Source organism: Myxine glutinosa, chromosome 9 (genome assembly GCF_964187855.1).
Source record: "Myxine glutinosa chromosome 9, kmMyxGlut1.1, whole genome shotgun sequence".
Taxonomy (NCBI): Eukaryota; Metazoa; Chordata; class Myxini; order Myxiniformes; family Myxinidae; genus Myxine; species Myxine glutinosa.
Genome location: NC_136269.1, coordinates 92,861,876 through 92,887,789, shown reverse-complemented (window position 1 = coordinate 92,887,789; position 25,914 = coordinate 92,861,876). Strand labels below are relative to the sequence as shown.

Genomic DNA, 25,914 nt, shown 5'->3' with positions numbered 1-25,914 from the left:
ATATATATATATATATATATATATATATATATATATATATATATATATATACATACATATATATATATATATATATATATCGCTCTCACTCTCTCCACCACTCTAACTCTCTCTTCCCCTCTCTCTCTCCACAGTACCACTCTGCCATTACCGTTGTCTGTTCTTTTGATGTATCAATCCACTCTGACATCACTGATGATGTTTGGTGATGATAATGAGTTAATTTATTCAAAATGGTCTCCATGTTATTTGGTGTCACACAATATGCAATCTTATTAGATCCAAAGGTCTGCATTTTTTGGCCGATTTGGCTTTGCTGATGAAGGCAGTCGTCCTTGTTCAAGACTGAAGCTTAAGACACTGGCTTGCACACTTCCCTTGGGGGGTTATCATTTTTGTGAATTATAATGAGAGATCCTTCTCATTTAAAATAGGTATAAACCACCACTCTACCATGACCTGTGACTGCTTTTCTAAGAGAATGCAGTTGTCGTTAACATCTGCATTCATTGAATCGTGTATTTGTGGTCTGTTGATGTTGGCTAGCTCATGATTGGCCTAAGCTATGGAGAGACCTAAATACGCAATGGTTACGGTGAATTAGTGGCTTTTCAGCAAATCTGGATTGCCCTAACTTCTCTCAGGAATTTAGAAGTAAAGAAAGCTTGCCACCATGACAACAGTTGATGTAGAAGTCCTTGCAGTTAATTATTCAGTGAAGATAAATGCAGGCAAACAGAGGCTGTAATTGACAGCAGATTATGGTGAAATGATGGTCTCCACGTTAGATAGACATGTAGTTTGGGAACAAAGAAAAAGGGTATTCAAACAATTATATAAAAAATCTGTGCAGTTGAAAGTAAAAACTAGTTTGTAATAGAAATAAAACACATTGCTTGTAAAAAGGTTTTAAAAGAAGAATGAAATAGAGCCCAAAATAGAAGCTGCCATATGCATCATAAATTGTGAAATAGGAGATGTTTCAGCCTGGGTATATACTCACTTATGGCCTGACTCGTGAGCGATGGTGTATGCTACCCCCAAGCCAGAGTCTTCATTGATGGTGCAACTTCGATATTTGCTGCACATTCCACTGATCGGTGCAAATCCTGGCCAAGAGACGAAGTAGAGTTACACCCATGGTGGAGGCAGTAAAAGTTTCAGTGTTCATTTCCCATATGCAATCGCCCAGTACAACATGGACAATGCGAGGTTTCAATGGCTTTCGAGCAACCAATGTGGAACTCCAGCTGCAGCAAGGCACCGGCAGTGACTACTGAGTCTGTGCTACATGACACCTTAAAGTACATCTGCAAATCCGTCCCAAAAGGGATCATGGATTTGATGACGAAAAACCTAAAACGGAAGTTATAAATAACTACGGATGGCCTAAGGACAAAAAGGAACCTCACACAGGGTAAAAGCACTGTGTCTAAAGTGATATTACCAGGTGCTCAAGCTGGTAAAACATGCAGCAGATGGATCCCGTGGGTGCAATCGAAGTTCGGCTACACTTAGCTTGGATCCAGTGGAACAGCTGCACACAACCTTCCAATCAGGCTGGTTGTGCTCAGAATGATTCAACACGATTTTGACTGACAGGTTTAAGGCACATTCATCTCAACAAGATATTGAGGTGACACAGAGTAGAACTAGAACAGCACTTGTTAGAGCACATGGCCCTGCCGGGCTGAAGGGTTTACATTTTGTATCCCACTGATAGGCCGGATCTGCATCCAGACATTAACCAAGATCGAATTGGCTTCTTAATGTCACCTGTGCAACTCATCCACCAAGTTTTGCCAAAATCCATCCACGTTTTCAGATATCGTGCCACACATCGTTTTAGGCCATACCACTCTTTTTGAATGACACAGTGCCATCTTTAACAACCGGTGCCAGCAGACGGTTGTAAAATAAGTGAGTCAAGTGTCCACAAGGCTGTTGTTGACATGTTTTGATTTACTAGGAACAAACCACTCATATAGTCTCAACAAAACAAAACAATGGATCTCTTTTCTCACCTCTTGGTTGTGAATTGCTTCCTGACTAGGTATTGCAGACAAACCATTTAATGTGCTGATATTTATTCAGCATACAAAAGCAAACTTGTCCAGAAACTAGAATGCCAAGAAGATGATAAAACATGTTGGAACTAGAACGACACTATTCGACGTCATGACGTCAACCGACGACACTATTCGACGTCATGACGTCAACCGATATGCCTCCACCCACATGATTGCATCATTATAATACTTGTACCAAGTTTGCTTTAAATCCATACAGCTGTTCTCCAGTTATCACATTTTTACCTGACATGACCTCTGACCTTTGACCTCTTCTCTTTTTTTGTATACAAGGTCGAGGCTCGTGTAAGAGCTAACATTGATCACAAAAGGACAAACTGACACATAAAACATATGATAAAGGGAGCGGGAGAACAAGATGGAGAGCAGGGACATCGGGAGATCTGTGGTGGGAGGGAGAGGGCTTGGGGAGAGGAGGCCAAAATTGGACTTGACCCCAAAATTTCATCAGTTCATGTTTACCTCATTATACATACCTGCACCAAGTTTGACAAAGATCCCTTTAGCCGTTCTCAAGTTGTCACGGTAACGAAAACCTATCACGGACGGACGGACAGACGGACAACCTGAAAACATAATGCCTCCGGCGACTTTGTCAACGGAGGCATAACCATTCATGAATTTATTCAACAGGGTGGGCCTTTGACTTAATACTTGGTAAGTCCTAACAGTGGACTAATGGTTATCACATTAAACGATAGCTGCATTCCCGAAGTTGTCTGCCTAAATGCAGAGAAAAGCATCAGTAGGAAGGATTACCGATTTGAATTCTGGAAAGGATTGCATTGCTTTCTTCAAATATATAATTACTCAGTCACTTAATGAGATTGTCAATAAAAATCCAGCTAGCTCACTAATGTCTTTCAGCAAGTGGTACATACCTGCCCCTGTCTGGTGGAATCTAGATGTGATGCCAATCAATACACATTGTGGTTTAACTTTTTTAACCCTCAGGGGTTTAAATGCAGTGAAAAAAGGCAGTGAAATGTAAAAAAAACCATCTTCAGCAAAAATTCACTAAAATATTTACAATCTTCACTGCATAATGTCAGGCTAGGAACATTTCGCTTCTGTGTTATATGATGCGAGCAGGGGTGCCCGGGGGTGCTGTTCTAATCCTGTTGGCAAAAATAAATAAATAAATAATCTATTTTAAAAATCGAAATTTAAAACAACCTTTTTTTTGGCCAAAAACACCCCCGGCACTCATTGATGAACCACTGAGGGTTTGACGAAGATCTGTTTGGTCATCAGATTAAAATGGCGACACACAAAGACATACAGACAGACAAACATCTCTCTTATAATCGGCCGACAAATAAACTCACTTTGAGAAAAATAAACAATAATTATAAGCATTTTTACTAGAGAAGACCAATAATTTTTGCATCTTTATTGCAAATTCTCACCAAGTGTGTCACACGGCCTGTTTTGCCACGCGCAAATGTCCAATCCAGTAAGCAATATGGCGTGATCATGTCGTGCGGCTCCACGTCTCACCAGTCCAGCTTGCCACTGGCAGAAACTATTGAGAGTGCGGTCAGCATGGTGTGAAATGCTTAACCCTGGCTGTCACACACACACACACACACACACACACACACACACACACACACACACACACACACACACACACACACACACAGTATTTTACATCATAAATCAGTCATAAGCTTTACTGACAAAATAATATCCCCTCGGTAATCATGATTGTGAATTTAAAATATGCATTTTGTTGGCTTGTGTGGTGTTCCTATGTGAGCACATAGTCTCATGATGATAGCATCCCAGCTTTGAATACCATATACTGTACCTTCACTTGTCGATTTTCTCTGAATCTCCTTACAATTAATGCAAAATTAACTCATTTATTTTCCTATTTTTGCCCCGCATGTGAAATATATTGTTATGTACAGGGGAAGGGGTATCCATAGCTAGATTGTGGTAAGAATAGCATGCACCAGGTGACCGCATAGGTTATATTCCTTCTTGTATCAGGGAAATTGTCGGAGTAAGTTGTCTTGTAAAATGGGCACAGGGGAGGTAGTGAGTGGTAACTCTAATATATTGTAGAGTAAGATTGTTGTGTAAAGCCTCCTGGTTTCGAGTGAGGCCGGGTGAGGGTGATGGCTTGAGTGCGAAGGCACAACTGTAAAGAGTCCCTAGATACTAGGAGTAGCAACAACTTGCAATTTGAAGCCATTTTGTATCCATCATACATGGTTCACCGAACCTGTGCCCATTGTGTGTGAAGCATAATGTGTCCTTTTTCTAATCAGGCTGTCGAATTCTGCACTCAAAAAGGAATATTATATAAAGTAATGCTTTATTACCTTCGCAAAAGCGGAAGGTTATGTTTTGATCGCTGTGTATTTATTTGTATGTCTGTGTGTGTGTATGTTAATCGCATAACTCAAAAAGTATTCAACCGAATTGCATGAAATTTGGTGGGATGATTGGTTATTATACGGGACACATTTGATTAGATTTTGGGAAACAGATTTGCTCAAATTCTGACTATTTTTAACTCGATCGTATTTCACTCAAAGTTATGAGCGACTGAAGAAGAAGATGTCCATCCAGGACGTCATCACTATAACGCGATCTCCCGCGATCATTTCAACCTCAAAAAAAATTATAATTGCAGATTTGACAATAGATGAGGCATATTAACAAACGAATGAAACAGATTTGCTCAAATTCTGACTATTTTTAACTCGATCGTATTTCACTCAAAGTTATGCGCGACTGAAGAAGAAGATGTCCATCCAGGACGTCATCACTATAACGCAATCTCCCGCGATCATTTCAACCTCAAAAAAAATTATAATTGCAGATTTGTCAAGAGATGAGGCATATTAACAAACGAATGAAACAGATTTGCTCAAATTCTGACTATTTTTAACTCGATCGTATTTCACTCAAAGTTATGAGCGACTGAAGAAGAGGATGTCCATCCAAGACGTCATCACTATAACGCGATCTCCCGCAATCATTTCAACCTCAAATGAAATTCAAATTGCAGATTTGTCAATCGGGGAGGCATATTAACAGACGAATGAAACAGATTTGCTCAAATTCTGATTTTTAAAAATCGATCGCATTTCACATAAAGTTTGAGGTACTAAAGAAGAAGAAGATTCGTTTAACTTCTCAGATAAAATAAATAATTCTGTCTGCAATTTCAGGTTAATTACCTTCGCAAAAGCGGAAGGTTATGTTTTGATCGCTGTGTATTTATTACCTTCGCAAAAGCGGAAGGTTATGTTTTGATCGCTGTGTATTTATTTGTATGTCTGTGTGTGTGTGTGTATGTTATTCGCATAACTCAAAAAGTATTCAACCGATTCGCATGAAATTTGGTGGGATGATAGGTTATTATCCGGGAACCATTTGATTAGATTTTGGAATCGATCGGGTCAAAGGTCAAGGTCAAGGTCATGAAAAGGTCAAAATCGTCTTTTTACCATAGCGCGGTCAATTTGTGTCCAATTTGTATGAAACTAATGCCAAAATGTTCAGAATTCAATGCCCAATCTTGTGATATGCGACATGACACTCTGACGTCATAACCCTTGTTCTCAATTGCAAAACAAGAATTTCAAAAGTAATACAAATTAAAGGTATTAATTCTCATTCATTTTTTTATGGATGTTACACAATTTAATGGTAATGTTCAGGGAACTTGTTTCACGAACGTCCGGCTTTGGACATGTATAGTTATGTACTTGTCAGAAAAATATAATAAAATACATATCAACAGAACAACCATTTCTCTGTCTCATATTTTTGCAGCACTTCGCAGCACATACAGTCCAAATGTTATCAAGTACCACCACATGGATGTGATTACAATATCAAACTTTTGGCGGGATAGAATGGTTTAATTTGAAACAAATCTTCCCGCATGACAACGTAGGTGTGGCTTTGCTACACAGATCTTGTAGTCTTTTATTTTGGCAACAAAAGTAGCTGCGGCGAAGGTATGCGCTCTACCGAGTGCCCGTTCTAGTTTTCATTCTTCCAATGCGTCAGAATAAGCAGATAATCAGATCGGTGACAAAATGCAGAAATTTAAAAGAAGTGGACGAAGGAAAGCGAAAGAGAAATGTAGTCGGTGTTTGTTGTGCTGTTGGTGTTTCCACCCTCTCTCTACTGTTCCTTTTGTGACCTGATCCATTCGGTGTACTAATACTAGCTCTTCCATGAGCCTCGACTTCGCACACAAAATGAATATGGAGGGACACCATCCATGCCAGAAGCGCACTCCATCAAGAAGGTAGAGAGTTAGAAAAGATAACAATTGTGAGTGAAAAAAAAGAAAGAGCCTGGGAATATTGATTGAATGATTGATTGTGTGCTATGCCTGAAGGCAGATCCTTAGCTGCTTGACAAGGGTGATACTGGGTGGTTTAACATTGCCTTCCCAAAGATAGGGCCAAAAACGAAAGCCAGCATGATATTTCAAAAAGTCGTGGGCGGATTATGACAAAACTAGGTGGATGCTTTTGGGTAGGTGACAAAAAGAAGCCAATTAGATTTTGGTTAAGGTCCGGATGCAAATCCGGGCTATTGGTGGGATAAAAAAAAAAAAAACACCTTTAGAGGCCATTTTCCCCCGCAAGCGGGGGTTGGCCTTTTTCGGGAACCGTGGTTGTTGTTGTTTTTCGGTCCCCTTTTTGAAGCAATGTTTTACGGCCGGATGCCCTTCCTGACGCCAACCCTTTTTGCCGCCTTTAACGACAAACAGGGAATTACCAGTGAACTGGTCCTCAATTAGCCGACCTCGGAAGGATGACAGGCTGAGTCAACCCCCCTGGCGTTAATTCAGCGATCGACCGGGATTCAAACCCAGGATCCTAGGATCCTAAGCTGACACCCTAGCCGCTAGCCCAACACCAGGGTATTGGTGGGATACAAAACGTAAACTATTCAGCCTGGCACAGGTGCGCTCTATAAAGTGCCATTCGCGTATAAATTTAATTTTTTCCTGGCTAAATTGCCCCCAGAACTGTTTTTGTCCCACAGACAGGTTAATGTGTGGCAGGCATTTCCTTTTGGTCAGGATGTACCCAGCAATAGCTGATGTGGCACTTACATCTAGGTACCCTACAGTAATGAGGTCCTTGCCCCCTCATTTTTCCGAGTTCTGCCCCAGACTTAAGGGGATAACCCTAGGGTCAGCTCCTAATGATACATAAACATTCCCACCTATTCTAATCCCACATGTATACATTGTTTATGAATGTCGAGAACTTTTCCCACATGTCGAGAACTTTTCCTACAGATTAGCTCCCTCTGCACATACTTACCAATTCTGTCCCCTGGCTGTCCACGAATGAATTGCCCCAATATGCAAATTCTTAAAATTTCAGGTCAATCGCATCAAAATAATGATTTTATGTGACGCTGACTTTTGATTGACTAACATTTTTGTGCGATATCGTCACTCCCCCGCTTCCTCGCTCCACCCTCCTTCCCTTCTCTCTTTCCTCCCTGCTCTTCCCCCTCCTCGTTCCCCCACCCCTCCTCACCCCCATTCCTCCTCTTTCCCCCCTCTCCTCCCTCCCTTCTTCTCTCCTCCCTGATTTCTCTCTCTCCCCTACACCCTCCATCCTCTCTCTCCCCTACACCCTCCATCCTCTCTCTCCCCTACACCCTCCATCCTCTCTCTCCTCCTCCTACTCCACTCCCCTCCCTTTCCTTCCCCCTCCCTTCCCTTCTCCTCACCGTTTCCCTCCCTCCCTTCCCCTTCCCCCTCACCTCCCCCTTTCCCTCTGCCTCTCCTCACCCCTTCCCCTCTGCTCACCCCTTCCCATTTCCTCCCTCCCCCTTCCTTCCCTCCCTCCCTCCCCCTCCCCTTCCTCCTCTCCTCACCCCTCCTCTCCTCTCCCCTTCTCCCCTCAATCATATTCGCATCAACAAGCGACTCATTGTTACCCGACAACACCAGGTACTTTTGCTAGTTCTTAATAAAGTAAAAGGCCATATTTACACAAATGTGGCTGGTGGGAGGGCCCCATATACCTTCATGACATTTAAAATGTTCATTTTTCTCAGCACTGTAAGTCCTTCTCTTTGGGCTGCCTCCCCCAAGTTGCTGGCCCAAAGTTCATTGGTCATGGACAGGTCCAATGGCCAGCAGACAGACACTAAGGCAGGCAGGTAAGGACTGGCAGTGTAGGCAGGTGGTGGTATGGTAAGCAGGTATGGCGGTGTCCATACAACAGGTGGGAGATGTAGGTAGGCGCAGGCAAGACAGTCCGCTTCACCCTACCTGTCATAACGACACTAACTCCCAACCTGATCCATTTATCCACCTACTCGGGTTCCCTCGAAGCTATTTAACCCCTCACGGTTCAGCTAACAGCCCTTCTAATTCTGCCTCTAACGCTAATCCTAACCCCGGGAGGGTCTTAGGCACATGGAGAAACATGGGGGCAGACGTGGAAAAGATCATTAGAGAATATATTTTCTTCTTCATATGCTTTTCCAGCAGTCGCAATTCCTTTGCTGATGTTTACATAGTTCACTTCTATTTCAGCAATTTTTAAGACACAAATCATTGTGAAGATGTAAGTAGTTTATCATAAAACAGGTTTTGGAAAGCCAACTTCAACAAAGCTGAGTCAACGTGTGGTTATTTAATTTTTATAATTATGACTGATTTCAGGAGATTCACCACTGAAAAATGCACGTCATGTGATATACTCCAGACAAAGCAGGAAAACATATTTTCCAATGATCTGGCACAAGTTTGGTGACATGACCGTATGACTTATTACACAACCCAAAGTGCTGGTCAAAGCTCCCTATATCCATATCCTCGGGGTATACTCAATACCCACAAGTTTTGAGAAAACATAACAGTGTGCACTGTGTAAAGGTCATAACAATTGCCCAATACTCCATTATTGTCAAACCTGATCTTCCTCCAGGAGAACAATTCCGACAACCACAATGTCAATCTTCTTCCCAATTGTGCCATCTTTAAACAATGCCGACACCTACAAGGGGAATAAAAAATTGTTTAGCATTCCAAATGTTGAATTTTTTTTTGCTACATTATATGAAAAATGGCAAAGGTAAAACTTTTTTTCTGGATTTCTGTCAACCGATTATCATAATTCTTCGTAACTGTCCTCTATGTAATACGCATGTATGTACACTCATAATTCCCATAAAATGATGTATTCAAACTATGCGAAAGCTAGTGTAATGAAATAACTTTTCACAAGGAATTAGTAAAAGGAGAAACAGATAAATGAGCAAGTTAAAGGTTGCACAAGACAATGGATGGTAAATTTGAATGAGCAGCCAAAATGAAAAATTGGGGAAAGTGCAGCTCCCAGGCAGATTCCACAGCTGAAAAAAGAATGGAATAAAACGATGGAGATGAGTGCAGTTCTTTTGTATACTTTGGCTAGAGCCGATGCCAGTACTGTCAGTGTGAGACGTCATAAAGATAACATTTAATTGTTCCAGCGAGTGATAGGACCACAAAACGCAACATAATCCCCGGGCGGTCCGGCCACCCCTGCCAAGCCTTTTACCATGTTCAGGACAGCAAGTAGGTACATGGTAATGTTTTCGCCCGCATGCTTCTCCAGCAGTCGTCGGTCTGCCACAACGAGCGTTTCCACTGTGAGCCGTTCCCTGGTGGCAGGGCCTGCGGATCGTCTTCCACGGTGTATGTGCGGGTACTCGTCCGGCAACACAGGCGAGACCCAACTCTGTGGTCCAGACTCATCTGCAGTCACGAAAATTGTGGATCAAATGCAACAATCAGTTATGTGGAATAGCCTTTTGTAATTTCAATTTTTAGAAGCCATTATGTGAGCTTTATGCAGAGATTATTTTTTAACCATTGCGAAAACTGAAACTTAAATAATTATTACATTTGGAGTCTACACATATATCACTGATATTAGAGCTTAAGGGCTACCTCCCTATGTCTTAGGTGATTGTGGGGGAAGGAACTGAGAAGAGCATGGAAAGGATGAAAGAACGGAGAGAAAAAATAGAGGATGAGAGCTGTGATAAGGGAGAATAAAATAGAAATAGGGGACTCAAAAAGAATGGGCCCAGAATGTAAGAATATTTGAAAAATACATGATAAGGTTCCACAAATGTTGTGTTTGTGCTTCCCCTTCTCTCCCCATCTTATCTACCGCTCCCCTTATTACATGTTTTGTGTGTCTGTTTGATTTTTTGTGTGATTAATGTTAGCTCTTTCACGAGCCTCGATCCTGTATACAAAAAAAAAAAAAGGTGAGGGTGGAGGGTCAGAAATTCCACAATTTTATGTATATCGTCGGTAGGTAACCTTTAAGACTAAAAGGTCAACTAATAATCATAAACACTGAATGGTGAACTCAGTAACTGGGTTCTTATGTAGTTTCACTACAAGTCTGAGCTCCCAAGATGTTGTACATCGCCCTTCCCTATTCCATCTACAGGTGCTGCAGCATGTCATCGCTGGGCACCGAAGGACTTCTGTGCAGGCTGAAAGAGCATATTCAGTTTTCACTCCGTTTGTTTGTTTGTTTTCTTGTTTGCTTGTTTGTCCGGGCGATATCTCAGCCACCCTTTCAACTAGGAAGCCGAAATTTGGGCACAATAGTGAACAAATTATTTGGCAAAAACAGTATTTTTTATTTATTTATCAATTAATTCATTAATTACTTAATTATCGATTTATTAATGACTTATTTATTTTCTTTCTCATCTGGGCAATATCTAAGGCACTTTTTAAGCTATGAAGCTGATATTTGGGCACGACAGTGACCAAGTGATTTGGCTATAAAGGGTATTTTAGATTTATTGATTAATCAATTAATCGATTGTTTTTGATTAATCACTTAATTATTAATTCCATAAATGTTACAGATTCGGATGAAACAGTGGTGGTTAAGGTATTCTATTAGCCAATTTATTTTATTAGCCAATAAGAAAGTAATTATTTTACGATTATTATTTATTTATTTGAATTACGCAATTCAACAATTAATCGATCAATTAATATACACCACTCCCTCCCAATTCCATCTCCAGGTGCTGCATGGCAGCAACGCTGGGTGCCGAAGGTGCGCCGGCAATGTCGCGTGCTGGAGGGTAGGTTATTTATTCATTTGGCATGGAGGAGGTGTCCATTGAATGTAGCTCCACTTGTTTAAATCAATATTGAGAAGCCATATAAACATATTTTTGCAAACAACACTGATTCTTCACTCCAGGTCTTCAAAAAAGCTGTTCCTCACCACCTCAGATCATCCTCAATCCAAAATTCTACCCCCATTACATTCACCCCTCAAGTTATAATGTTACCGAGTCCTCAGTCGAGGTCCTCAGCATCATCCCGTTTCGGCCCTTCAACCTCAATAAGGTCAGCTAAGGTGGGCCAGCAGGGGCACATACGCATCCACATGCAGCAGCTACACCTGGATGCGTACATGCCCCCACCCCCAGCCAGTGAGAACACAGACTACAACAACAAAACCGCCTCCACTCCCAGATTCCACAGCTGCTCACCCACTCACTCACACACCAAGAAAAAAAAAAACCAACTGGCCACCTTCCCTTACAATATGCACCACTTAAACAAAAACACATTCAAGCAAAACCACACCCACTCCTGCAACACACACACCCACTCCTGCAACACACACACACACACACACACATGCACACACACACACACACACACACACACACACACACACACACACCATTCACACATCTCCATTTCTCTTCCGCGCTCAGTCACTACCCCTTTAGGCTGAAATGAACCACCACCCACAACCTCAACCTACACCGTTCGACGTGCCTCCATAAACTTCCTCCAACTCCAAAGTGAAAAAGCTTTGCACTGTAAAAAAATAATATATATATATATAAGCTTTGCACTGTAAATAAAGTGGTAAATGAAGAAGTGGGCATGTTAAGGGAGATCAAAGAGACAGCACTCAGCATGAGAAGAAAGGTATTAATATTGTGAGCTCGAGAGATATTACAGCATATCCTAATGTGAAGAAGCTTTAGGCTATTTGATTCGAAAATGAACATATCGAAAGAAGAAAGCAGTTCAATGGCAACGTGATCCCTGCATAGGGAGATGCCAAGGAGCTGAGATTTTGTGGAGTTGAAAGACATATTCCATTTTTGGAAGCACAGATTTATCCTGGCAAGATTGGAATTTAATGAGCAAGATAAAGCGGCTTGCTCACTGGTGTGAGAAACTATTCCAACAAAGTGTAAAATCTTCTGTAAAAAGGGTCAGCTCCTTCTCAATCAAAACTTGAAAACCATTTCTGCAGATAATAGAAATAGAAATAGAAAGTTCTGCAATGAAGCTCCAGAGCAAGTTGGAGGAGATCAAGAAAAGAAGCCTTTAATTACCAAGAGCTGTTCACGACCTGGGCACGTGTCACGCGATTGTGGAATAAACTCCACTGTTACTTGGCAGCTTCCAGGTGGTAAGAACATCACTCTCCGACTGAACTATTATGGGAAGAAGGTAATGGTTGAGGTGGGTGTGCCATAAACAACACCAATAATCAGAAGTAGGCTACTTTTGTTTAAAATATATATATATATATATTGTTGTGGATATGAGAATTGTGTTTTTTATTGTTGTAAAATATCACCCTCCTTCCTCCAGTTGTTGTGTATAAAGGTCAAAGGGCGTCCCTTAGTTAGGTCATATACAATCACGTAGCCAAATCATAGATCTCCCTGTTCAGTAGTTATCTCCTTATTGTGTGTATTAGATTAAGGCTGCGTCTTCCATTAATTGACACTCCATTGCACCGAATCCAGAATAGGTAGTATTGTGGCGTACACGAAAGCCCACTGGCGTGGTGACATCATTCCGCGCACCAAGTGGGCGGCGGCCACGCCCGAGGGGTAGGCGTGGCCTCAGGATATACACCGGGCACGCAGCCCGGAGCGCGCCAGTGTTACAGTGACCTCTTTGGAATAAAGAACTATAAACTTACCGCGTTGTCCGCTTCCTCCTTGGTAGCAAGTCGCGCGCGTAGCACCGCGTGCTTCATTGGTGACCTCCGACATTCGAGTCAGCCATCACTGACTACCCGAAACCGCTGCAACAATGGCTACCAACGCGGTCTCCATCAAGCTCCCCGAATTCTGGGAGTCACAAGCCGAAGTTTGGTTCCTGCAGGCGGAAGCCCAGTTCCGACTTCGAGGCATCACGGTGGACGAGACCATGTACTGCCACGTGGTCGCCGCCTTCGGGCCCGGCACGGCCACCCGCGTCGTATCGGTCCTAAGGGATCCACCTGCTGATGGCAAGTACGAGGCGGTCAAGCGTCTCCTCCTCGCCACGTTCGGCCTTACGGTGGACGCACGGGCCGATCGCCTCTTGGACCTCCCCAAGATCGGGGACACGCGACCGTCGGTCCGTATGGACCATATGCTGGCGCTCATGGGCGACGAAACCCCGAATGCTCTATTCCGGGCGTTGTTTCGACGCCAGCTGCCAGCACGAGTCCGCCTCGCTTTGGCTGGTTCCGCGTTAACGGAACCCCGTGCGCTCGCTGGTGAGGCCGACAAATACTACGCGGCTTTGGACGCGCAGGCGAGTCTTGGCGCGGTTGCCGCTCTCGAGGCTCCCGAGGCTCCCGAGGCTCCCGAGGCTTTCCCCGATGCACCGCACCTCGTGTCCGCCGTCACGCCCCACCCACCACCACCGCCGCCGCCGCGAAGAAAAACGCGGCCTCCGACGCCGCAGCTGCCCACCTGGTGTTTCTTCCACGCCAAGTTCGGCCACGAGGCTCGGCAGTGTCGCCCGCCGTGCTCATTCGGCAGGTCGGGAAACGGGCGAGCCGGAGCTCGGTGGCAACGGTGAGCGTCGGCAATTCAAACAGCCTTTTGTACATAACGGACACCTTGTCCGGGCGCCGTTACCTGTGCGATACGGGAGCGCAGGTGAGTGTCGTTCCTGCCGGTACGTCCGACAAGCACACCGCGGGCCGAGGTCCCGCGCTGCTTGCGGCCAATGGTACGTCTATATGCACGTACGGAAAACGCTGTCTCTCCCTGCGGTTCGGAGGTCAGGTTTTCCGTTGGTCGTTCGTTACGGCCGACGTGCCTATGGCACTGCTCGGCACGGACTTCTTATGTGCTAATGGATTACTGGTCGATGTAAAGCGCAGAAGGCTTGTCCAGGCTGAGACGTTCAGCTCGCTCGCGTGTGCGCTGCCCGCCTCGTTGAGCAGCTCACAGAGCGGCTCACCGAGCGGCTTGCTGAGCGGTTCCGTTCCGGCCAGGTTCATCTGTATGCTTCCGGCAGCGGACGAATTCGCCCGCCTCCTCGCGGGTTTCCCGGCCCTCACGCGGCCCACCTTCTCGGCGGGGACCGTCAAGCACGGGGTGGAACATCACATCCCCACCGCCGGGCCACCGGTCTACGCCCGGGCACACCGCCTCGAGCCGATGAAGCTCGCGGTGGCGAAAGCGGCATTCGCTACGCTGGAGCGGCTCGGCATCGTGCGTCATCCTCCGACTCACCAGCTAATGAACCAAACCTCACTGTCGTAGAGCGTACTACCAGATCATGGTGTGGATGGGAAAAGAAGAGGGTATGGATGCCATGAAATTGGGGTGGAGCATGCAGGATAATCAGTTTGTCCCACTTATGTCAAGAATGAACGCTGCTCCAGACAGTCTCTTGAAGGTCATTCATTGTAACTGCTCCACTGCCTGCAAGACACTCCGCTGCTCTTGTAGACGATATGGACTACCATGTACTACTGCCTGTGGACCGTGCCAACTTGAAGAATGTGACAATCCACATAACAAGTTTCTTCCAGAGGAGTCGGAGGATGACGATGAATAGCGACTAACTGTATAAGACAACAAATGCCTAATGGGCTGGTAAACCTGGCTTACTGGATTACCTGATTACTTTGTGCTTATTTAAGTAATTTTGATGATTTCCTGGGTGCCTTAAACCTAGGTATACACACTGAAAAAATCTCTCTAGGTTGACTACTATTCGACAGAGCCATTTTAGTGGATCAGGATGTCACCTTGGGATGCCATCTTGGACTTGTCAATAAATAATTAACTGATGGTAATTTTATTGATTCAATTGGATTCCTTGGGCCCTAAAACCTAGGGTTAGACACCAAAACCACCTTTCTAGGTTGAATAATAATTGAGATATGGCCATTTTAAGCTCCCGGCGGCCATCTTGGACGCCATATTGAAAATGACCCCTTTCCGGAAGTCAGATGTTACGAGATTTTTAGTATGTTATTTAGCATGCCCAATGGTACCAGAATCCATTGAAAACCCTTTTGTATCAATTTTTTGGGGGTTAGGTGAGTTTTTTTTCGTATATTGACCCCTCTAGTAGGGATGTTTACAATCTAGGGATGGTAAAAAGTTGTACAAACTGACAGCATCAAAGGTCAGCAGTCAAAGATCAAAGGGACTCAATGAAAGATCAAGGTTCAACTGTGGGTGGAGACAGGGTGTACATTGTATTGAGCACAATAAAGGGATTACAATTTTTGAGAATGTTTCAGGGAGAGGATCAAGGTAACAGGCCTTAAGGGTCATCTATCATACATGCAAATATAAAGGAATTCGTGACCCCACATTATCTCCATTAGTTAAGCTCAAAACAAATATGGTAAGAACATAAAGATGGAAGAGCAAAATATAATTGTTCGTTGAATGTATACTATGAATTTCATAATCAACAGGAGAATGTCTAAAAAGGTGCAAATTCATTCCTGTTAAGTAGCAGATAGCTTATAGTTTCCATCATCCTGAGGGGTGTGACAACACCACTGCCCCTGTAGATTAGAGAACCTTGAGAAGGACAGCATACTGAATGATGCAATGCCATACTTGTGAAGCACCAGGACGACAGTTTATAGTCAGGTGAAGTATCAAAGTCAGATGAGACAGCTCAAATGCAAAATATGCAACACCCTCCCCCACCCCTCTAACTCCCCCCCTCCTAGCCCCCCCCCCCCAAGCTATTCTGTCAGCCTGAAGATGCAGATGAAGAAACGTTAATTTTGAAAGTTCCATTAAAACCACAAATTTTGAACACGTACGAAACATTTAAGGAGTCGTGCTTTCAGTCTTCATCAGTTGTAAACTTAATGCCAGCCAGATGTCCTTTGAGCGATCCAACGAGATGAAAACCAAAAGGTGATGAACCTGGACTATGTGGGGGATGATATAGAACTTCCCAACCCATATAATCTCTCTCCCTCCTCTAAATAAATAAATAATGGTCATAATTGCTGTCAGAGCTTGCATTATTGTGCAGTCAATGCTTGCCCAGGGCAAGCACACCTAAACATTGCCTGGGTGTTGCTCACCTCTCTTAATTACATCACAAGTAGCTGCAGTACTGTTGTACAATGGCTTAAATTTCAGATGTTCAATAAATTATCCATGAATTAAACCTTTAAAGTACCAAAACATTATTGCCAAAGGCATTCTGGCTGACTGATCCTTCATTTTTTTAGGTCGTTGGGACCAACTCCATACTGACACACTCTGACTATGGTCTGAAATGATGGAGCCAAGTCTCATCACATGTCACAATCTTCTTCAAGAAATCCTCTTCCTCTTTCTGGTAGCATTCCAGAAACTTTGTCCCAATGGCCACACAAGTTTCCTTTTGACCAAATTTGAGGCCCTTCAGTAGCCATTTTGCACTAATCCTTTTGAATTTAAAGTGAGAATAAATTAATGTTTCATCACTTCCAACGATGACATCCAATTCATCTGAAATTCCAAATTTAAAGCAATCCATCGACTTTCCAAGATTAGTTGTTTAACACGTTGAATAATCGCAGTTGGTTGCAATTGAGAGTGCTCGAGATCACTCCCAAATTCCCAAACATTTTTGAACTCACTGTGTCATTTAAACAATCGTTATTGAAGGAAATTAAAGAAATTCTAAGACATCTGTCACCATATTGTTTCGACAGTACCCTGTGAATTTCAGCTCCTGTGATGTTCTCCTTCACAAGTTACTGTTCCACAGTATGTGGGACTATGTTGGCCACCATCTTGGCTTTACTCGGAATGCTTTGAGGGCATTGTCACTTCTTGTACATCAATGCTCGGCATTCAAATTTTTTTTATCCAAGACTGGAATATGTGCCACTACATTTCTCCATGTGCATACAACAAGACCCAACAGAAAAATGGACTAAAACCTGAAAATATCAACCCTGAAAAAAAAAAAAAATTATCGTGCATTATTTCCTGAAAATTCATCTTATAGTGCACTTTTTCAACTGAGACTGGGATTAGAAAAATCCCTCTAAAGCTACAGATGGAGAATCATTTTTGAAAAGAGCAATGATGCAAATCATTAAAAAGATGATGAAGGGAAGGAATAGTTGAAGAAAATCTCTTCTGAACGTTTGTCACGTGTGGCAATGGTTGCGTCAATGGTCATCTTGTAACAATCGTTTTAACCATCAGATATTTTTGGAACATTTATTAAAATCAATTTTTTCATTAGCTCTGGATATGCATTTGTACTGTAATTTTTAATTTGAAACATTGGAGAATTGATTTATTGATTTCAACTTTAATTAGTTGGCGAGACTCAGATGGGATGACTTCACATTATTTATATATTCTATTAATTATGGTTTTAAAAGACCTCTAGTGAATACGAGTGATGAAGAAACAATAACTCTCTTGCTTTCCGATCAGCACTTCTGTTGCGGGAAGGCGGTTTCTTTCCCCCCCTACTCTACTTATCTACATATTATGTATGCAAGCGACGACAGGAGTTGAAGAAATAGTTTGTATAAGAAACATCACTATTAAAGTCTTCTTCTTTTTTTTTCCTTCTTCTATTTGTCTAATAATGTTTTCAGACCAAAGATGCTGTCATGTATGCCAAAAGAAAATACACACTCTACTCGCCACAACTTGGGAAAGTGAAAGGAACTGCATTTGCTGAGACACGGAAGCGATGTGTATTGCATGTGACGGGATGGCGATGATTATGATTATACTAGTAAAAAGCCCATCAAAAATGACGGGTTGGAACAGTTTATTCGAAGGTGCAGCCTCGTGAGCATGCCAATGTCTTAAGCCTCATCCTCGTGTCAGCTGTGCTTTTATCTTATTTATTTACTACACATCATACGGATGTAAATGAACACTTGTTTTACTCTGAACGCGTTGCACATCACATGCAGCGAATTTCACCTCCCTGTGCCTTGTATTTATTGTTATTTTTTTTTAAACGCTTCTGTACACCGCTCTTGAGGCTCGGTTTGCAAGCCTCTGTCTACAATTCTAATATAAGAGACATAATTACTCTTTTATGGAAAATCTTTTTCGAGTTTGTTTTATCCTCAAAAATAGACCGTAGTGAGCAGACATTCACGTTAAAAGATTGGCCTTTAAACATTACATTTACACCGACACTATGTTGGCACTGACCTTTCACCCCTATCTACAGGGTATTCCAATTGTCTATCAACTTTGGTTCATCATGACCCCATTTGAACTATACAAAACCCACAACGAAGGTCGGAGAATATGATTTGAGAAATTTAACAGTGCATCCTTACATACATTCCCTGGCAGCGTTGCAGAAGTATCGTGGGTGTTCCCTCTGGTATTCTGAGGATGCAGGAGCATGTGCAGGCCTTGAAGACGAGGAGTTATGCCTGAAACCTTGTATTCCTGGCTGAGAAATATCAGATGGCTGGCGTAGCAAGAGCTGCTCAGCTGATCGTTTGTAGAGCATGTGTGGGCGAACTGGAGATTCGGTCCTGCTCATGTTGAGTGGTAAAGTCCAGTGGGATGGCAATGGCGACAACAGATACTCTTCCGACTGTGTTCGGATCAATCCTGTCTGAAAAGTTAATCAAAAAAAAAAAGAGAAGAAACAAAATTGTAAATAAGTATACTGTATTTTCGCCTATTTTGGCCACCACATCCACCTCCATCCGCAAATTCCATCATGCAGTTTCATCATCAATTGCATCGTACTGTACTTGTGCAATTATCAATACAAGCAATTATGTACATACAATGTTCACTCCGATTCCATTCCTCCTCTGTCTCCACATTAAAATAAAGAAAGCACAAGTGCATGAAGATGTGAGTCTTTGAAGTAAACTATTTTTGGAACAGAAAGAAGCAAAATTAAAAAGCACGTATACGTTATAAAGTTTATACATTCATGAATAAATTGTTTCTTTCTTTCCATTATAGAGCAAACGGAAACAGATGGATATTAAACTGACAGACACAATCATACTTACCAAATGTTGACAAACTGTACAAATTACTTTTACCAGTTTTCACTTGGCTCTGCTCGCCGCTCATTTGTATGCCCTGCACCTATGTCCGTTAGTCTATGTCTGTTAAGGATAAAAACTTGATGATAAATTAAAGTCAAAGCTATGAGAGCTTAAAATATGTGTTCATCGAGGTGTGAAGAACACTGGACTTCAATCCCAAGGCTTGTGCTTTAAAACCTGGGTTAAAGGTCGTGGGATTATGGAATCAGATGCTAAAACCTTTGCAATTCAAGCTTGTGTCATGGGAATGACCATGTCCTTATTAGAAGGTCAAAAAAATCCTTGCTGGCTCATTAATGACCTTCAAGAAAGGATTAATTTGGAAACATGAGGTGCATTATATCGTTTGTGGTGAATATATATTGCCCACAGATAATCTTGGGATGAATTGCATTAAAATTCGATGAAAAGGCCATGTCACCGACAATCCTAATCCTGGGTCAGAGTTAACCTGATTACGCCTGATGTGCCTGGGTGACACTAGAATACAGGGCTGCGAGTTTAACTGGAAGATACTCCGAAAGTGCAACGACCATGGGATTCCAACTGATCAGGTTGAGGGCATATGGCAGCAGAACACTTGTATGCTGTACATAAAGACAAACATATAAACATAAAACTGTACATACATATAAACATTTTGTTGTGATGAAATTTGGGATTATTTTTTGCAAAAACATCTTTATGACAGTACGAGGAAGTTTGAGTGGAGTGGATGAAACATCTCCTCAGACGAAGTCTTCTCCTTCCTATTTTCTTCAAAATTGTGGGAGTTGGAGCCGAATTGAAAGAACCTCATTTTGTGATAGATCTCCCATATAAAACACAATGTCAGTTTGTGTATTTGTACAGATATCTGTCCCCCTTCATAAGAGTAGGCTTTAAAGGCCAATCTTTTAACATGAATGTCTGTTTACTACGGTCTATTTTTGAGGATAAAACAAACTCGAATACGTTTTCCATAAAAGAGTAATTATGTCTCTTCCATTGAAATTGCTGACGGTGGCTTGCAAACCAAGCCTCAACGGCAGTGTAGAAAAGCTTTTTTTTAAATAACAATAAATACAAGACACAGTGATGTGAAATTCACTGCATGTGATGTGCAACACGCGCAGAGTAAAACAAGTGTCCTTTTACATCCGTATTATGTCTAATAAATAAAGAAGATATAAGCACGCTTGACAGTAGGCCAAGGCTTCAGACTTTGGCACGCTCACAAGGCTGCACCATCGAATGAACTGTTCCAACCCGTCAGGCATTTTACTGGTATATACCATCGGACCCCGCTATTTGCGTGGATACGTTCCTTGAAAATGCCGCCATTTGTGAAACTGCGAATGGGGGTGAGGGGGGGCATTGTTTCAATGGAAAAAGGGGGGATTGGTTCCCGAATCGTGAAAATCCACGAATAGCGAGGAACAAACCGCGAATGGAGAGGAAAAATTCCTAAATGTTTTAGGAAAATCCCAAGAATGTCGACGATAATCCACGAATGTCGATGAAAATCCATGAATGCATGCCATGCCATTGTTTCAATGGGGAAAAGGGGGACAGCTAATTGCACTAATAGATACTGTGGAGTGTTTTCATTCTGTACAGTAACTCGCAGGGATGACGTGTTATGCAGCTGGTGGGATTTCCCGAACAGCAATGTTTACCGTCTGTTGGGATATCCCGCGAAACATTGGTTACCTGTGAACGGCAGGATATCACGTGAAGCTGTTCACAGTGTGAATGACGGGATATCACGTGAAGCTGTTCACAGTGTGAATGACGGGATATCACGTGAAGCTGTTCACAGTGTGAATGATGGGATATCCCACGAAAGCCATGAAAACGCGAAACACACGGCAGCGAACGCAGAATAAAGGTCATGCTCGCGACTCGTAGATGTTTTTTTTTACGTATGCTTTGTTTGCCAGCTGCTGTGTGCATGGCTGGTGAAAGATGGGTTTTCTAAATGTGTCAAGCTCACGGCTCATGAAAAAAAATAATTTTGCAACCCCAAAAATTTTTTTTTTTCGCAAATAGAGAAAGAAACAGGTCGCATTTTATCAACTGCAAATACGCGGAACCCGCGAATAGCGGAACCGCGAATAGCAGAGTCTGACAGTATGTAACGGGGTCTAATTGCAGCGAAGTAGCGAAGTATATATATATATATATATATTATACAGGCTTGGCCCGGCGAGCGCACCAAGCGTCGATACTGAGGAACGGGCTTATTTGAAGTTGAAAAAAAAAATTCCCCAAAAAAATTCCAAAAAATAAAAATAACAAATTGGAATATTTTTCAAAGAAAATACCCTTAGGACATACCGACGGGAGAGATATGTGCATTCCAGAAGTTTGGTACGATTTCACAAAACTTTGAGAAAGTAGTTCAGTGACAACACAGGACAGGACAGACGCTGCACAAATATATATATAGATATATATACATATATATATATATATATATATATATATATATATATATATATATATATATATATATATATATATATATATTGTTACGGACGCGGTTAAGATGTTATTTTGACCGAGCGGTGGTGTAACCGCGGCCGAACAGTTATTCCCCGATTAGAACCCTATCCCGCCCGATTCCACAAATATATATTGCAGAGCATTGCAGATGCATATTGCATATATTGCAGATATTGCAATATATATTGCAGAGTGCACAAATATATATATAGATATATACACACATATATATATATATATATATATATATATATATATATATATATATATATATTGTTACCGACGCGGCTTTAGATGTTATATTGACCGAGCGGTGGTGTATTTAACCGCGTCTGAACAGTTACTCCCCGATTAGAACCCGATTCCACCCGACGTTGACCAGATCGCCCCACAGATATTCAATCGGGAAACCTCTAAAGCGACCGAAAGAGAATGAAAAAGAAGAAGAAGAATAATACGGAGGAAGAACAGATTTATTATACACACACAAGCAATGGATGGAAGAAGCAGTAACACAGCGAATCGTTAACTTACACTATTCATTTTTACTTAACCCCAAGACAACGAGCAGGACAGGACGTTCACACTTACACAGGGGATATTGCAGGCAGGTAGGGCTTGAGGTGGATTGCTTGAGAGGGAGGCAAAGTCGGAGGCAGCAGCTCTCAATTCCTCGCGGTTTTGGCGGGAAAACCCTCCGTCGCGTATCCGCTGCGGTAGACGTCACGCGCTGGTTCGGCACACCTGCTCCTCTTCTTGTGGTGGAGCCGTCTCCCTCCTTTCAGCGCGTCTCTCCAAAGCTGGTTTCCTTGCCGAGTACCTCTCCTCTTTGGCTTGGAGCATTTCGCATCTCACCGCTCCTCTTGCTGCCGCCTCTTTTCTCATCTCCCAGGTCATCTGGTAAAGCAGTCCCTTACAGTCGCTTTTATCACCTCGGGCGAAATCAAGCCGCCGGCTCCGAGGGCACGCCTACCGGGTCGCTCACCGCGGTGCTGATTGGCTGTTAGGGCTGGCTCACTCCTCCCCCTTATGACGAGGTGGAGACACGCCTTTCTTCTCCGAGATTAGCACATGGACAATGGCGGCCTGCGGGATTGAAAACAACTCCCATCCTTTTGAAAGGAACTTTGGAGAGCGGAGATGTTTGGGGAAATTGGAAGGGCCTACGCTTATTTTGTTTGATACAATGCAAAGTCAATCTAGTGGGAAACACATATTTAGCCTACATGGAATAAGGAAATACACTATTTAAAAGATATATCGTGACCTGCGTGTAAGTTTCATGGAATTAACTAGGAGGACGGCTGCGACCATTATTTACATTAACAGGGTGTTACCATACTTTGGTAACGTTCACATTGTAACGTTTCCACATTCGTTACACTGCACCCTCCTTTCTTCAGGCCCGCCCTCGGGCCTACTAAACTTTAACTTAGTGTGACACGTAGGTGTAATTCCCTCTACAATTAACCTGACCCTGAGTGTGACAATCTTAAAACACAACTAAGTATGTCCCCCTATTGCATTGCACCCTGTCTAACAGACTCAAGCCCACAGCTAACCGAATTACGGAATTATTCTCAAACTATACATTTACGGTGGGGAGCATTATTTACAATGACGTGATTTCTTATTTACAACGCAACCCAGGACCTATGTTTTTTTCTTTTTTCTTTTTAGGGAACAAGAAAAAAAGAAATTCCTGTTGGGAGGGAGGAGACAGCACGCATTGCATCGATGCACCAGTACCAATACCACCAAAGCACCCAAAAGCACCAAAAGCACCACAAAGCACCAAAAGCACCACTCGGTGCGCAGTCACCATGGTTCTTAATAAACACAACAAAACAACTGGTGGTGGTCTTCACTTTCTCTGCTGGGCCGATGTTCTTCCCGACGTCTTCTGGCTTCATGCGGCCTATTTGGACATAATAAAAAGCACAACTTGTGTTCGTTTTTATTTAGGGCCTCAGGGGCCAACTAAGGGTGGTCCACCTGTTTGGCATAGGTGCCACCTTACCGAGGTCCGCAAGCAAGATTCCCTGGCCACTATGGCCGGTCTCCAACAGAGGTGCCCTTCCCCAGAACCTGGGGTCCATCAAGTGGTACTTGGCCGCAGAACAGCGGTCCATAAAGTGGTACATCAACGCAATGCATGCTGGTTCTGGGAATCTCGGGCGCACAATGGCCACCTCACGCACGCTCCCCTCGGCACCCAATGGCGCACAGGTCATGTGGGAGACAAAAGAAAGACAATTGAGCGAGGGGTAAGGTCACAAGGGTACACGTCAATAAGGCAATGCAAGGTGAAATGCGTACGGAGGGCGAAGTGAGAAAGCTCGTCCCTACCGTACATCACCCCCCTGTCACCTACCCTACCCTTGCCCTTACCCCATATGTACAAAAATCTACCCATTTACAAATTCGTCACTACTGTCACGTCTTCCCCATATTTCCCCTATACCAAATTCGTCTCCACAATCCCTCTACTTCAAAATTTGCCATCACCAATTCATCATCAATCCTCATAAGGAGGGAGAGATGGAATTACGCACAATGTCACACCCACGTCATGATGCGTCTCACAATCCAAACATTTGCATCATAAAAAATAATCAAAACATGGCATGGTGTGGAGTACCTGTCACCTCAGGTGAGTGGATGCAGATGGTGCGAGGAGATCCTTCATCCTAACTATTTTCTAAATGACTTTAACACACTTTACACTACCCGGGGTCTTTCCCTGCCAATCCATTGGCCAACTTACACTATGGGTTCTAATAACCAATTCCCATTGACCAAACTGTGGTGCTTCTCAATTTGGGGTCTCACTCCCCCGATTCATCTCCCGTTGCCCTTGCACAATTTCTGGACTGCGACGTGCAACTCTCCCAGCAGGTCTACCCACCTGCACACCTCCACCACTGTAGTTGCCACCCGAGCTTACCTAGCTCCTCACCCTAACCTATCTAACTGGGGCAGGCCCCTCCTGGCTCTGTCACCCCACTCGGTGCCCTCTGGCACTGGGCTACCCGGGTCCGTCCTCCGGATCCTCGGGCCCCATCCACAACTACCGGCTCCCAGAGCCCACCTGCGGCCTCACCTGGCCGACATCCTCACAGTGGTGGAGTGCCCAACCAACTACACACACTAACAGGCTACACGCCCAGCCATTTCCACAACACTAATGCACCCATCCACAATACCATTCTGCAACCGAACCACAAATGCCAATATCCAACCACAATTTACCTATACCCTCTACCTAACACTTACACTACCCGCCCCGGGTATCCATGATGGGGGTCCACTCTTCCCCCATTCACACCTTCGCACCATGCACACCACTCCGTACCACTTACTCCAACTCTCTCCACACCACCTTTACTTGCACACCTGTGCTCTCACACCTGGTGCCACCTGCACCCTTCTCTCCCCAAGCGCATTCGCGCTGATCCACACACTCACTACTCATACACTGCTCCACACACCTGTCCAGTTGCACACCTGTGCAATCACACCTGTTCAATTCTCACACACACGGCATCATCTCATCTAACTACTCCCCTCTAAAACTTGCGCTTCCCAGTCGCCCCTTTAAACTATTGCGCTCCCTCGTCATTATAATCCACATTAAACTACCTGCGTCCCCACTACAGGTATCAGTCACTACCTAACCTTATCGTCACCTAATGTCATCTTCTAGGGCCCTATCAATATCCTAACCCACCCGGGCTAGTTTTCACTGCCATACACCCCATAATCTATAGCTCCTTTGCCCCACTGTGAGGGATGGTGGATTTGCCATCCCACCACATCGGGGGTCTCTCACTATCAATTTTGTTCGTCCAGATTCCAACCAATTCAAAAATTTTCCATTTACTGCCAATTCTACTCACTTTTCTAAATTTCGTTTTAAATCACTATCACTATCACCATCACCCGTCTACTTATTACATCCTCTCGGTGCGCCAATTCACGTCTACAGCCCGGCTTCGTACAGCCGA

General features: G+C 43.3%; 1 protein-coding gene across 1 annotated transcript in view; it reads right to left on the bottom strand.

Annotated features, from left to right (window-relative positions):
* LOC137435741 (A disintegrin and metalloproteinase with thrombospondin motifs 16-like) overlaps positions 1-25,914 on the bottom strand; it is a 257,905-nt gene that overhangs the window by 177,938 nt on the left and 54,053 nt on the right. The window contains exons 3-7 of the mRNA XM_078785110.1: positions 18,687-18,969; positions 9,644-9,840; positions 9,014-9,097; positions 3,500-3,659; positions 1,004-1,109 (exon numbers count right to left, since the gene is read on the bottom strand). Of these exons, the coding sequence (XP_078641236.1) occupies positions 1,004-1,109; positions 3,500-3,659; positions 9,014-9,097; positions 9,644-9,840; positions 18,687-18,969 (830 nt within the window). The remainder of the gene's footprint in view (positions 1-1,003; positions 1,110-3,499; positions 3,660-9,013; positions 9,098-9,643; positions 9,841-18,686; positions 18,970-25,914) is intronic.